We start from the raw sequence: 12,048 nt of genomic DNA, 5'->3' as shown, positions 1-12,048 counted from the left end.
AATCGACAACAAGTCGGTTTTCCCCCGCGAAAAAAACCCGGGTGGCTTCTTGGCATCGAAAAATCCATCCATGCCATGCCACCGGGTTTTTTAGAAATGAATTCATCAAGTGTTTATGAAAATGAACAAATTTTAACAAACCAGAAGTTTGAATTGCTGTACGTTTATATTAATTTAAGGTTATAAAATATAGACAATCACAGCTAAGACAATATTAGAATAATTGTAATGAAATATTAATTCTAGAGTAGACTAGTTTAGCTAGGCCTCTAGCTAGGAGCCTAACTAGTTAAGCATCTAGCTAATAGTAATACTAAGCCAGTAACGCACACAGTGCACCCTACAGAGCCTGCTACATAATATATTGATAGGCCTACAGGAATGTATTTTGTGGCAAATTAATTTGTTTGCATTGTTATTGATATAATATTAATAGGCCTATTGACGGTGAGAATTTTGTTTTCTATAATTATAATTTATTGGGGTGCTGTCAAGTAAGCGTATTTCAAAATATAAAAGGGTGCATAAATTTGATTTTCTGACTTTCTATATCATACCCAGGTATTCAGAATTAAGAAATAATAATTGTCTTCCAAAATTAAAGAAGATTTCGAAAACAAGAAAAGCAAAACATGATCATGCATACAAAGCTGGACCTCCGTCAACGTCTGAAGCATCTACATGCGGTGAAAGCTTCTCATCTGGTCTGCTACGAGTTGATACAAGAAAAGCAAAATGTGATCATACATTTAAAGATGGACATCGGTCAACGTCGGAAACATCCACGTGCAGTGAAAGGTTCTCAGCATCTGGTCTGCAACAAGTTGTTACAAGAAAAGCAAAACATGATCATCCATACAAAGCTGGACCTCCGTCAACGTCTGAAGCATCCACATGTGGTGAAAAGTTCTCATCTGGTATGCAGCAAGTTGTTACAAGAAAAGCAAAACGTGATCATGCATTTAAAGCTGGACCTCAGTCAACGTCGGAAACATCCACGTGCAGTGAAATGTTCTCATCTGGTATGCAGCAAGTTGTTACAAGAAAAGGACGACTTGTAAAAGATCATGCATTTGACCTTAGACCTCCGTTAGCATCCACGTGCAGCGAAATGTTTTCATCTAGACCTAGTCCTCTGCATAATGTTACCTCGTCAGATTATGGAGTAACTAAAAACGAACTTACTCCATGGTCAGACAGTTCAACATTCCAAAGTGATACAACATCAAATGCATATGATGGTTCTATTTCTGAAAGTAGTACAGGTCAACCTGTTGATAGTGAATATCAAGATTTGAGATCACCAAGTGTAAACGGGTCTTTAGATACTTTGGAAGTGTCAATCATTGGATATTCAGGTCTTGAATACGACAGTGAAGGGGATTTGTTTATGATGCATAAACCAAGAAGGCATCGATGGTAAGAGACTACAGTACCTTTTATTAAACTCTGTCTACACTATCAAACTTTATGTGACAACAAAAGGTGATGTGCCCATTATATGGACATGATGATATCATATCACTACCATATTTGGGCACATCACATTGTTTTTTTAAACTTAAACAAACTACAGTAGTTTGATAGTGTTTATACTGTATACTATTGATCAAGTATTAATTGGGTTGCCTGTCTACACTATCAAACTAGTTTGACAAAATAAGTGTGATGTGCCTAAATATGGTAATGATGTGACATCACCGTGTCCACATCACATTTATTTGTCACATAAAGTTTGATATTCAAATATCAAAATTTTGACATTGAGATAATTTATGTAAATTGAAATCGAAAGCTCCCTGAAGCAACTACCTATATACAACTGCATATTGTGTCGTAAATCTTTACTTCTTTACTTAATTTAATTTTAATTATTTTTTTCAGTCAGTTAAAATCTAAAAAACTAAACTTGAAAAGGTTATGGGCAATAGCGAAATATGTTAAGCAACCTCATAAACCATCTAAATCAAACATTTTTCTGAAAAGGTAAGACACTTTATACTGTTGCATATACTAATAAATTATAATTAATTTGTAATTTAAAATTGTTACCACAAATAATGTACAAATTATCATATAAATAATAATAAATGATATTTTAACTTTTATTTTTCAGAAACTTGTGTAAAAGAGAATTTTCAGCATATTTGAATGCAATGAAAAACAGTTTTAAAAAGGTAAATAAATCATCCAACAAAAAAGGGAAACATACAAATCACAAAAAGAAACCAGATTATAAAGAAATTGGTCATAAAAAAATAAAGTTGGATATGGAGATGACAGAAGGCGATTATGGAAGTGAAGATGGTATTGATATTGTAAAAATATCGAGAAAGAAAGAGCCACCAGAGAAGGGACAGAATGATGGACAAAAATGGATGGGAAAAGCAACTGAAAAAAGGAAATATTCAAATAAAGACAAGACTGACAGATCTGCTAAAAACAACAGCAATAAAGTTTCAAAGAAATCAGGAAGTGGTTATGAAAGTGAAGATGGTATTGATATTGTAAAAATATGGAGAAAGAAAGAGCCACCAGAGAAGGGACAGAATGATGGACAAAAATGGATGGGAAAAGCAACTGAAAAAAGGAAATATTCAAATAAAGACAAGACTGACAGATCTGCTAAAAAGAGCAATACAGTTTCAAAGAAATCAGGAAGTGGTTATGAAAGTGAAGATGGTATTGATATTGTAAAAATATGGAGAAAGAAAGAGCCACCAGAGAAGGGACAGAGTGATGGACAAAAATGGATGGGAAAAGCAACTGAAAAAAGGAAATATTCAAGTAAAGACAAGACTGACAGATCTGCTAAAAACAACAGCAATAAAGTTTCAAAGAAATCAGGAAGTGGTTATGAAAGTGAAGATGGTATTGATATTGTAAAAATATGGAGAAAGAAAGAGCCACCAGAGAAGGGACAGAGTGATGGAAAAAAATGGATGGGAAAAGCAACTGAAAAAAGGAAATATTCAAGTAAAGACAAGACTGACAGATCTGCTAAAAACAAGAGCAAAAAAGTTTTAAAGACATCAAGAATTTTATCTGTCTCACAAGAAAAGGTTTCCAAAAAATTTTCCGTAAAATCAACAGCTGTTGATGATATCACTGTTGGAACCACGCTTGCACCAAAGTCGGTTGCCGTTTGTCTGCCAAGGAAAAAAGTTGCTAAATCGGAAAAAGTTTTGGAAGGTAACGGTGTTAGTGGTTTATTTAAACCACTTTTTTCGAATCATAATAATCTGGGAAAACATTATGGTGCGGTGTGGAAAGAAATTGTTAGCGAAGATTCGGAATAAACGGTGCGGTGTGGAAAGAAGTTGTTAGTAAAGATACGGAATAAATATTTTATGTAAAGTGCAAACAAAGCTGGGTTTTTATTTTGGTATTTATATAATAAACTAACTTATATTCATATTTTCCCTCCTATATAAATGTACTAATTTCACTGCTAACAAAAAGATACTACTGTATAAGTATAAATGTTTACGATGTTTAACAACAATACTACTGTACTTTTGTGTATCATAGACCATATGTGTTGGTGTTTCTAAAGCAACAATTTGTATGATACACATGCCTTGTGCCTTTTTCCCCTATGGGCCCTGCTCAGTGCTCCTGTAAACTCCGGCCCTTGTGTTTAGCCAGTGAGTGCTCATAGACGTTACGCCACTTTACATTGCATCATGATGGGTCAATTCACTTGCAGTGAGCTTTGCGTCCCAGTGGTAACCAAGCTTAGCCACGCAAACATTCCCGCAAGAAGGGGCAATGACACATATTCTTCTCATGCAGTTGGTTTTAATGGCAGGTGTGTCATCGAATGGTGCCTTATTATTTCTGAAAACGAAACCTTTGAATGCGCTACCCTGCTCATTTCAATCATTTACACATTTCGGACACGTTTTCTGGAGAATTTTATTCGCAAATGAAGATGTTTGATATTCTTCTTTTGCATTGTAAATGAACTTACAGTATGCAACTAGTATTTTTTTGCGACAAGAACCTTTAAATAATATGGAACAATCAACATATAATTTAATATTGGTTTTATTTACATAATGAAAAAATCTTTTTAAGGCACATGTATAATATGTGTATTTTAAATGGGCTCTCTTTAAGAAAATATAATATTAAATAAATTTGATTCAATTTTCAATACATGATTACCATAATAGCAATGCATAACAGTGGAAGACTAAATGGTCCAGGAAAGTAAAATCTTATAAAGAGATGTTCATTAAGCTCTGTCTACACAATCAAAGTAGTTTGACAAAAAAGTATGATGTGCCTAAATATGGTAGTGATATCATCTTGTCCATATATGGGCAAATCACAGTTTTTGTGACATAAAGTTTGATAGTGTAGACTGAGCTTTAGGCCTAAAATATGTACCAAATTGTGTGAAAAGCTGTCCATTGCAGTATTTCATTGTATGTACGTTTTGCACCAGGAAAATGTTGAGATTTTAGGCCTTGCTGTATTTGTGCTATCAAATACAGATTTAGGCTAATTCTATCAAACCTCTTCATTGTAAAGGAGAAAACGGCATTGGAAGAAGTGCTTTAGAAGTCACATGTTCTGTCATAAACTTCTCAACTGCTGCACCTGAATATTTATAAAATAATTTTGTTGTTAAAGTTCATACACATCCAAAAGCGAGTAACTCACCAATTACAGAATGTATCAACTATTTTAGAATTTATCATGTTTATAAAGTCTCATTTGAGGCTTAGGGAGTGGAGCTGAAAGAGTCACAGCCATGGCACAAGTCAGGATTGAACCCTGGACCTTGGGATTGGAAGGCATGTTAATGACCAAGCTAACAGCTCCACTACAACTTTATTTAATTTATTAAAAGTTGTATAAATACAGTAAGCAACAAGAAAATGATTCTAGACTGACATAAATCTACATTATCATTAAGCCCACTTAGGGGGTGGGATTATACTCCAATTGCATTAGAAGTGTCTAAATTTGGGATTATACTGTATAATGTGTTCAACTACCTGTTTCTCTGACCTCTGGTAAACTTTCAATTTCAGCTTTCTGTGCAATGCGATGATCAAGACTTTCAAAATTCCACAATTGATAAACTAGAATGGAAAAAAACGTTACAACAAAATAAATGAATCTCGCATACATCAAATTGTTTAACAATCATTTAGAAAATATGTGTCTCCAGCCAGTAACCAGCATACAACTTTGTTTGAAAGGAAAAGGAAAGCTTACATGCAGAAGATTTGCCAAAGTCTCCCATCCAAGCGCCCATGAGTTTACCATAGTTGCGTTTGTCATGAGCAGCTGCTTGGGTCAATACTGACCTCTGCATCACATCACCCCATACATGAGGTCCCACTGGTTTCATTATCATCTCCTTTAACTCATAAATACCTAAAATATAAAATTCATAATTTATTAAATTGTTTAATAATGTATCAGTATACAAATACTGAATGTTTATGAGTGTAATGGTACAAATAATGAATGTTTATGAGTGTAATGGTACAAATAATAGCAGAGGTGAACAAAGGTTATATTTCAACTGTAATATGGTGGCGCTAGACCCCAATTTGCATACACACCTGAGTGGTGGCGTGCTAGGTATTACTGTATATAAAGGACGTGTTGTTTTGCCATTAAACACTTGTACTTATCGTAACTTACATGGTTGTCTCTCTGTCTCATTTCTTTCGTTTAACACCAGACTTTACATGGTGTCAGAAGTGGGATTACGTATCTTTACTTTTTTTTAAACATAACCAGTGAAGACAAAACGCAACAATTAATAGCCGTTTCTGTGCATGCTAGGCCAAAATAAACACAACACAGCCAGCATACCACCAGGGTAGTACAGCCGGTATTGTATATATCTCGTGTCAACAATGACTGAACACGTTCCACGTTTTGATTGAAGCTCGCCAAATGCGGCAGATTCGTTTAAGTTATTTCAACAACGTGTTGAATTATATTTCCAAGTCAAAGGTACAGACGCAGATCGACAAGTCCCTTTGATACTTCTTGCCGTAGGCGAAGAAGGTCTTCGCAGATATAATACATGGACATTAACGGAAGAGCAGCGAAAGGAGCCAGCTACTATTTTCAAGAAATTTCTTGAGCAATTAGAACCTTCAGAAAACTTTCGTATTTGTCGATTAAAGCTAAGGAAATACACACAAAAACAAGGGGAGTCGTTGGATGAGTTTATTAACCGATGCAAATTGCTTGCTCTGAAATGTGATTTTAACGATAGTGAATTGAATGAGCGATTGATAGAGCAGATAATTGCCAGTACTCCCATACCGGAATTACAGAAAGATCTAATGAACAAACCAAAAGGATTTAATGTTCAAGACGCGCTCAAACTTGGTCGGAGTTACGAAGCCTCCGCCGCCCATATAAGTGAACTACAATCTATGCATGGGCAAGGACAAATCGCTAACGTTTCATCACTATTCTACCAACAACAAAAATGTAGGAATTGTGGCACAGATCACCGTTTAGACCGTCAGGACTGTCCTGCTCGTGATGACGTATGTAGAGCATGTGGTAAGAATGGCCATTGGGCTAAGTTTTGTCTAACCAGTAAATTTAAAGATCATTGTAGTCGACCAAAATATAGAACTAATTATGCTCAAAACCACCAGCGTTACCGACGGGGTCAATCCCCAAGACAACGGGGTGGATACCAATGCAACCGCCCTTATGGATATGATAGAAATGTACATTATTTGGAACAGTCTGAACAGACGCCTACTGATGATAACGATACTGATTGCATGAATACGCAATTTGAATCATTTTCTTTCTCCTCTATACAAGTATCCAGTTTCTGTTTCCAAGACGGACCGAAACCCCGAGACGAAGCTTTCGCAAATCTCAAAATAAAACTTGACGGCAGACCAGGCACGCATAACTTACAATTAAAAGTTGATACTGGCGCACAAGCAAACACGCTCCCACTTAGAACATACCGTCACATGTTCCCGTACAATTTGAATACAAAAGGCTACCCACAACCAAATGCATTGGAAGCCACGCAGAACGTTTTGACGGCTTACAACGATACAAAAATAAAATGTTTTGGTACAACAAGAATACATTGCTGTTACGAGAACTCTACATGGTTGAATACCACATTTTTTGTTGTTGATGTTCCAGGCCCAGCTGTAATCGGTCTTCCAACATGCGAACAACTCCGCATTGTAACACTGCACTGTAATATCAATAACACACCAACCAAATACACTCCCGTAGTTAATAACATCGAAGAACTTATTAAACTTTACCCTGACCAGTTTGATCGTATTGGTGAATTCAAAACGATACACAAGCTTGTTGTTGATCCTAACGTTCCCAGTCGAATGAATGCACCGAGACGTACACCTATTGCTTTAAAGGAAATGATAAAGGCTTAACTTTCAAAGATGGAGCAGTTAAATATCATAAAGCCAATTGAAGAGCCAACAGAGTGGGTAAGCTCACTAACGTATGTGACAAAAACAGATGGTAGCATTCGTGTTTGTTTGGACCCTAAATATTTAAACATGGCACTTGTCCGTCCGCAACACAGAATTCCGACACTTGAAGAAATAAATCATAGATTCGCCAACGCAAAGTTTTTTTCCAAACTCGATGCCAAAGCTGGGTATTGGTCAGTAAAGTTAGATCACGACAGCCAGAAACTTACCACTTTCCAAACACCCTTTGGACGCTATTGCTTCCAGCGTTTGCCTTTCGGATTGTCTGTGAGCCAGGATATATTTCAGCTTGAGATGGATCGAATCATTGGAAAATGCAAAGGTGTTTGTGGAATTGCAGACGACATAGCAGTATTTGGTTCCACTGAACAAGAACATGATGCTAACCTGATTAACTTCATGAAAGTTGCAGAACAAACCGGCCTCGTTTTAAACTCGACCAAATGTCACATCAAACGTCACATCAAACAAGATAATATAACATTCTTTGGTAACGTTTATACCAATAAGGGAATTAAACCAGACCCCAAGAAAGTTCAAGACTTAAGAGCTATGCCTGAGCCTACAAACAAAACAGAACTTCAACAATTTCTTGGAACTATGACTTACCTCTCGTGTTTCATTAAAGACTTCAGCACGAAAACAACAGTGTTGAGAGATCTACTTAAGAAGGACGTTGAGTTCCTTTGGGAAACACATCATGCAAAAGCATTTGAAGCTTTAAAACGCGAAGTTTCCGAAACAACGTTACTACAATATTATGATGTAAACAAACCTGTCATCCTTCAATGCGACGCAAGCATACGTGGATTAGGGGCAACACTGTTACAATATGATTGTACGATCAACTCAAACCAATTACTTATGCAAGTAAAAGCCTTACAGACACTGAACAACGTTATGCATGTATCGAGCGAGAACTATTATCCATTGTATTTGGAGTACAACGATTTCACACCTTTTTATTTGGACGAAGTTTCCACGTTATTACGGATCATAAGCCATTGATAATGATAACAAATAAACAACTAACATCTGCACCTCCTAGATTACAACGGATGCTGATCAAATTACAAGGATATAATTTTACTATTGAACATTTACCAGGAGTCAAAAATCAACTTGCCGATGGCTTATCACGTTTGCCTAATATGAATAATAATCAAATCATTGATTTGGATGTACGTGTTGATCTTGTTCGTTTCTCCACAGAAAAAGTAACTCAACTTCAACAACAAACCACCGAAGACCCAATCCTAAACCAACTTAAAGGCATCATCACCAATGGTTGGCCGGAAAACATCAAACAGTTACCGACAGATATGCGACCATATTGGAGTTACAGAGACGAGATGTCAACCGACAACGGCCTTGTGCTTAAAGCTCAATGCATCGTAATACCCTCAACTATGCAACGTGATATACTGCTACAATTACATACCGCCCACCTTGGTCAAGAAAAAACAAAACTACTTGCTAAGGACACTGTATTTTGGCCGAACATCAATAAAGACCTTGACCAATTAGTTCAATCATGCTCTATATGTCAACAGCACCAACCATCACAAATGTCCGAGCCTCTTCTGCAACATGACATACCAACTAAACCATGGAGCGTACTTGGAGCTGATTTGTTTACGTTCGACGATCATCAATGGCTAATTATATCGGACTATTACTCGAAGTATCCGATCATTCGCAAACTACCTGAATCTAGTCCAAGCAGAGTCGTCATCGATGTTTTCAAGCAAGTATTCGGCGAACATGGCGTTCCATCTAAAGTTGTAAGCGATAATGGCCCGCATTTTTCCAGTTTTGTGTTCAAAGAATTTGCTAAAGCCTGGAGTTTCGATCATACAACTTCTTCACCCAGACGACCCCAAGGTAATGGGTACATCGAACGTCAAATACGGACGGTAAAATCAATATTAAAGAAAGCTAAACAATCGTCAACCGATTATGAACTTGCACTTCTTCATTGGAGATCTACACCAGTTAGTCAATCTCTTCCCAGTCCAGCTCAATTATTAATGGGAAGAAAATTGAAATGCAGTCTACCAACAAAGATAAGCCTAACCAACACAAAAGCATTATTATGACTTGCATGCTCGTACAAATGAACTAACCCCATTAATTCCAGGTCAACAGGTCAGAATCCAGAACCAGAGTTCTAAATGCTGGGATCCTGCCACTATACATCGGATAGCTGACGAACCAAGATCATTCTTCGTACAGAGTCCTAATGGTAAAATCACCAGACGAAATCGACAACACATCCGAGAAATACCAGTCAGTACGCCTGTACTACAAGAAGCAACCGTACCTAACAAACCTCTCAACCCAGACCCACAGGATAAACCAGATGTGAGCAGAACTGAGATCGAACCAGAACAACCTATAATTCGTACAAGGTCCGGACGGGAAGTGAAAATCCCTGATCGATATAAACCATGATACGAACTACGAATACCTCAAAATTGTAACGATATTGCGAACATTTATAACTTAATTTTTTTTTTTTTTTTGACTGTATGATATTTTGCTAGTATGTTGTTTCTAGTTTGCTGTGAAGGGGATGTTGTTATATATTCTAAATGTTTATATTCTAAAAATCTAAAAAAAAACTTTCTATTTTTGTCGATAAGGGGATGTAATATGGTGGCGCTAGACCCCAATTTGCATACACACCTGAGTGGTGGCGTGCTAGGTATTACTGTATATAAAGGACGTGTTGTTTTGCCATTAAACACTTGTACTTATTGTAACTTACATGGTTGTCTCTCTGTCTCATTTCTTTCGTTTAACACCAGACTTTACATCAACAAGGCGAAGCCAAAAACCAAAATAGGTGGCGCTGTTGTATTTCAAAAGCAATAGTATAACAATTTTCCAACGCGAAAGTATTTTTTTTTTTACACAAAAAAGCTTACTATTGCATGCTATGTGACCCACAATCATCCAATCAAATGACAGGAATTTATTTAGATGTTATATAAGAGTATTTATCTGAAATCACATTCATAACAAGCGAGTGATATGTGGAGATTCAGTACAGAAAATCGTGTAGTTTGCGTTATATGTGAATAAGTTACCGTACCAGCTTCCTTGCGTGGTTGCGATTCTATTGAACACCAGGGCATCTGTTTCATAGTTGAATTATCTTGGTATGCCAACATTTTTGTCATCTTTGAAAGGTAACTATCCAACCAGTTTTGATCGGAAGCTAAATTAGCTCTAACTTTCTTACGATGAGTGAAATTATCTGAAATTGATAATGAACAATTTAAAAACGGCAAAGAAATCTGTAAGCAAAGAAATACAAAAATTATCCACCAAGGTGCGGATAACTAACAAGATTGCTAATACAGTAGAACTTTATTAATGGACTTCTGGACACAACAAAAATTGTCCTTTTGATAGTATTCCCGGATTAGGGGTTGGCAGTAATGTTAAAATATGTTGCTTTTCGTTCATTTCACAGGAAGTGTCCATTTAAAAAGTGTGTCTCTTGATTAGGAAGGTTTCCACTGTAGTACATAGGCCTACTTAATTTTTTGGTATTAAAAAAATGTATCTACACCCCACAAAAAAGCCTTCCTGAACATTATTCAGCAATTTATTTATGACAAAATGATGTCGTACCATATTCCCAGATGTGGACTGCTTGATTTAGAGCACCCAGATCAGCCAGCCAATACCCAATCAGTTTAGAATGAGCAATTCGTAGATGCATCATCTCTTTAGTCAGGCTAACATATTCTGGGAATGCACCTGGCAATACAGCATAGGTTCTTAACTCATAACATTTATCAAGTGCAACGGTTGATGCAGAGAAGCTTCTGCTCACTCGGGATAGATTATTGGCCATTGCCATGTTCCGCAAAACCTATATATAATAGTATTAGACAATTAAAAAATGTGAAAATAATGAACAGCAAAACAACAAATAAATTCAAAAAAAGTTTTATTTAGTTGCATTATAATATTTTACATCATATAAAATCAATGACTGAGCTGGGTCTACCCTAGGGCATCTATGTGATGTGAAAGACAGAATAAATACTGAATATTTATTATCCATTCTATTCTAGGCCTAGCTACTACACTAGCCACGCTTTGATATGGACCCAATCGTCCACGTGCATGGTCCCCTCCTCCCGATCGTCCGTTTCCCGTTTTAACATAAAAAAATCCTAGCCTAGGCCTACTACTCGAACTTGGCTAGCTAGCGGCCTCCAGCAGATTAGACCCAAAATTAGTATTTTTTGTAGCGAAATCAACGTTATAACATAATATCAACAACTGAACATGCAATAACTTACATATCTAGAAAGCATTTTGGTTTTTTTTACTCGCGAAATAGGATCTTTTTTGCAGTTTCGAAGGATGTGATGTGTTATAAGGTATCAAGGTCAAAGTTCAACTATTTTCCCAGGTACGTCAAAAACAAAGAGTATTGAAAACAAGGCCAACAGCCATAAGTCGCGTGCTAAAACGCATAGTGATATCGGACCGACAGAGACAGACCGACAGACATAGTGAACTATAGAGTCGAATCGAAAAAAAA

At 36.5% G+C, this 12,048-nt stretch overlaps 2 protein-coding genes across 3 annotated transcripts; one reads left to right on the top strand and one right to left on the bottom strand.

Annotated features, from left to right (window-relative positions):
- The first annotated feature begins 87 nt into the window (after positions 1-87).
- LOC140057438 (uncharacterized) lies at positions 88-5,239 on the top strand. Of its 2 annotated transcripts, XM_072103099.1 has the most exons (5): positions 88-158; positions 562-1,419; positions 1,885-1,986; positions 2,117-3,192; positions 5,046-5,239. In XM_072103099.1, the coding sequence occupies exons 1-5, from the start codon at positions 97-99 to the stop codon at positions 5,063-5,065; spliced, it is 2,118 nt and encodes a 705-aa protein (XP_071959200.1). In that variant the 5' UTR covers positions 88-96; the 3' UTR covers positions 5,066-5,239. The 2 variants fall into 2 exon arrangements, with proteins under 2 accessions (XP_071959200.1, XP_071959199.1); XM_072103098.1 differs by lacking the exon at positions 5,046-5,239 and having other exon boundaries at positions 2,117-4,006.
- On the bottom strand, positions 4,076-11,870 carry LOC140057451 (protein NipSnap homolog 3A-like). The gene is made up of 6 exons (XM_072103115.1): positions 11,804-11,870; positions 11,124-11,367; positions 10,579-10,743; positions 5,233-5,394; positions 5,010-5,096; positions 4,076-4,608 (listed from the first exon to the last, which is right to left on the bottom strand). The coding sequence occupies exons 1-6, from the start codon at positions 11,816-11,818 to the stop codon at positions 4,529-4,531; spliced, it is 753 nt and encodes a 250-aa protein (XP_071959216.1). The 5' UTR covers positions 11,819-11,870; the 3' UTR covers positions 4,076-4,528.
- Positions 11,871-12,048: the final 178 nt, after the last annotated feature.

The sequence above is a fragment of the Antedon mediterranea genome, chromosome 8 (genome assembly GCF_964355755.1).
Source record: "Antedon mediterranea chromosome 8, ecAntMedi1.1, whole genome shotgun sequence".
Classification (NCBI taxonomy): Eukaryota; Metazoa; Echinodermata; class Crinoidea; order Comatulida; family Antedonidae; genus Antedon; species Antedon mediterranea.
The sequence above is the reverse complement of the archived record's forward strand: the minus strand, read 5'-3'. Positions and strand labels throughout refer to the sequence as shown.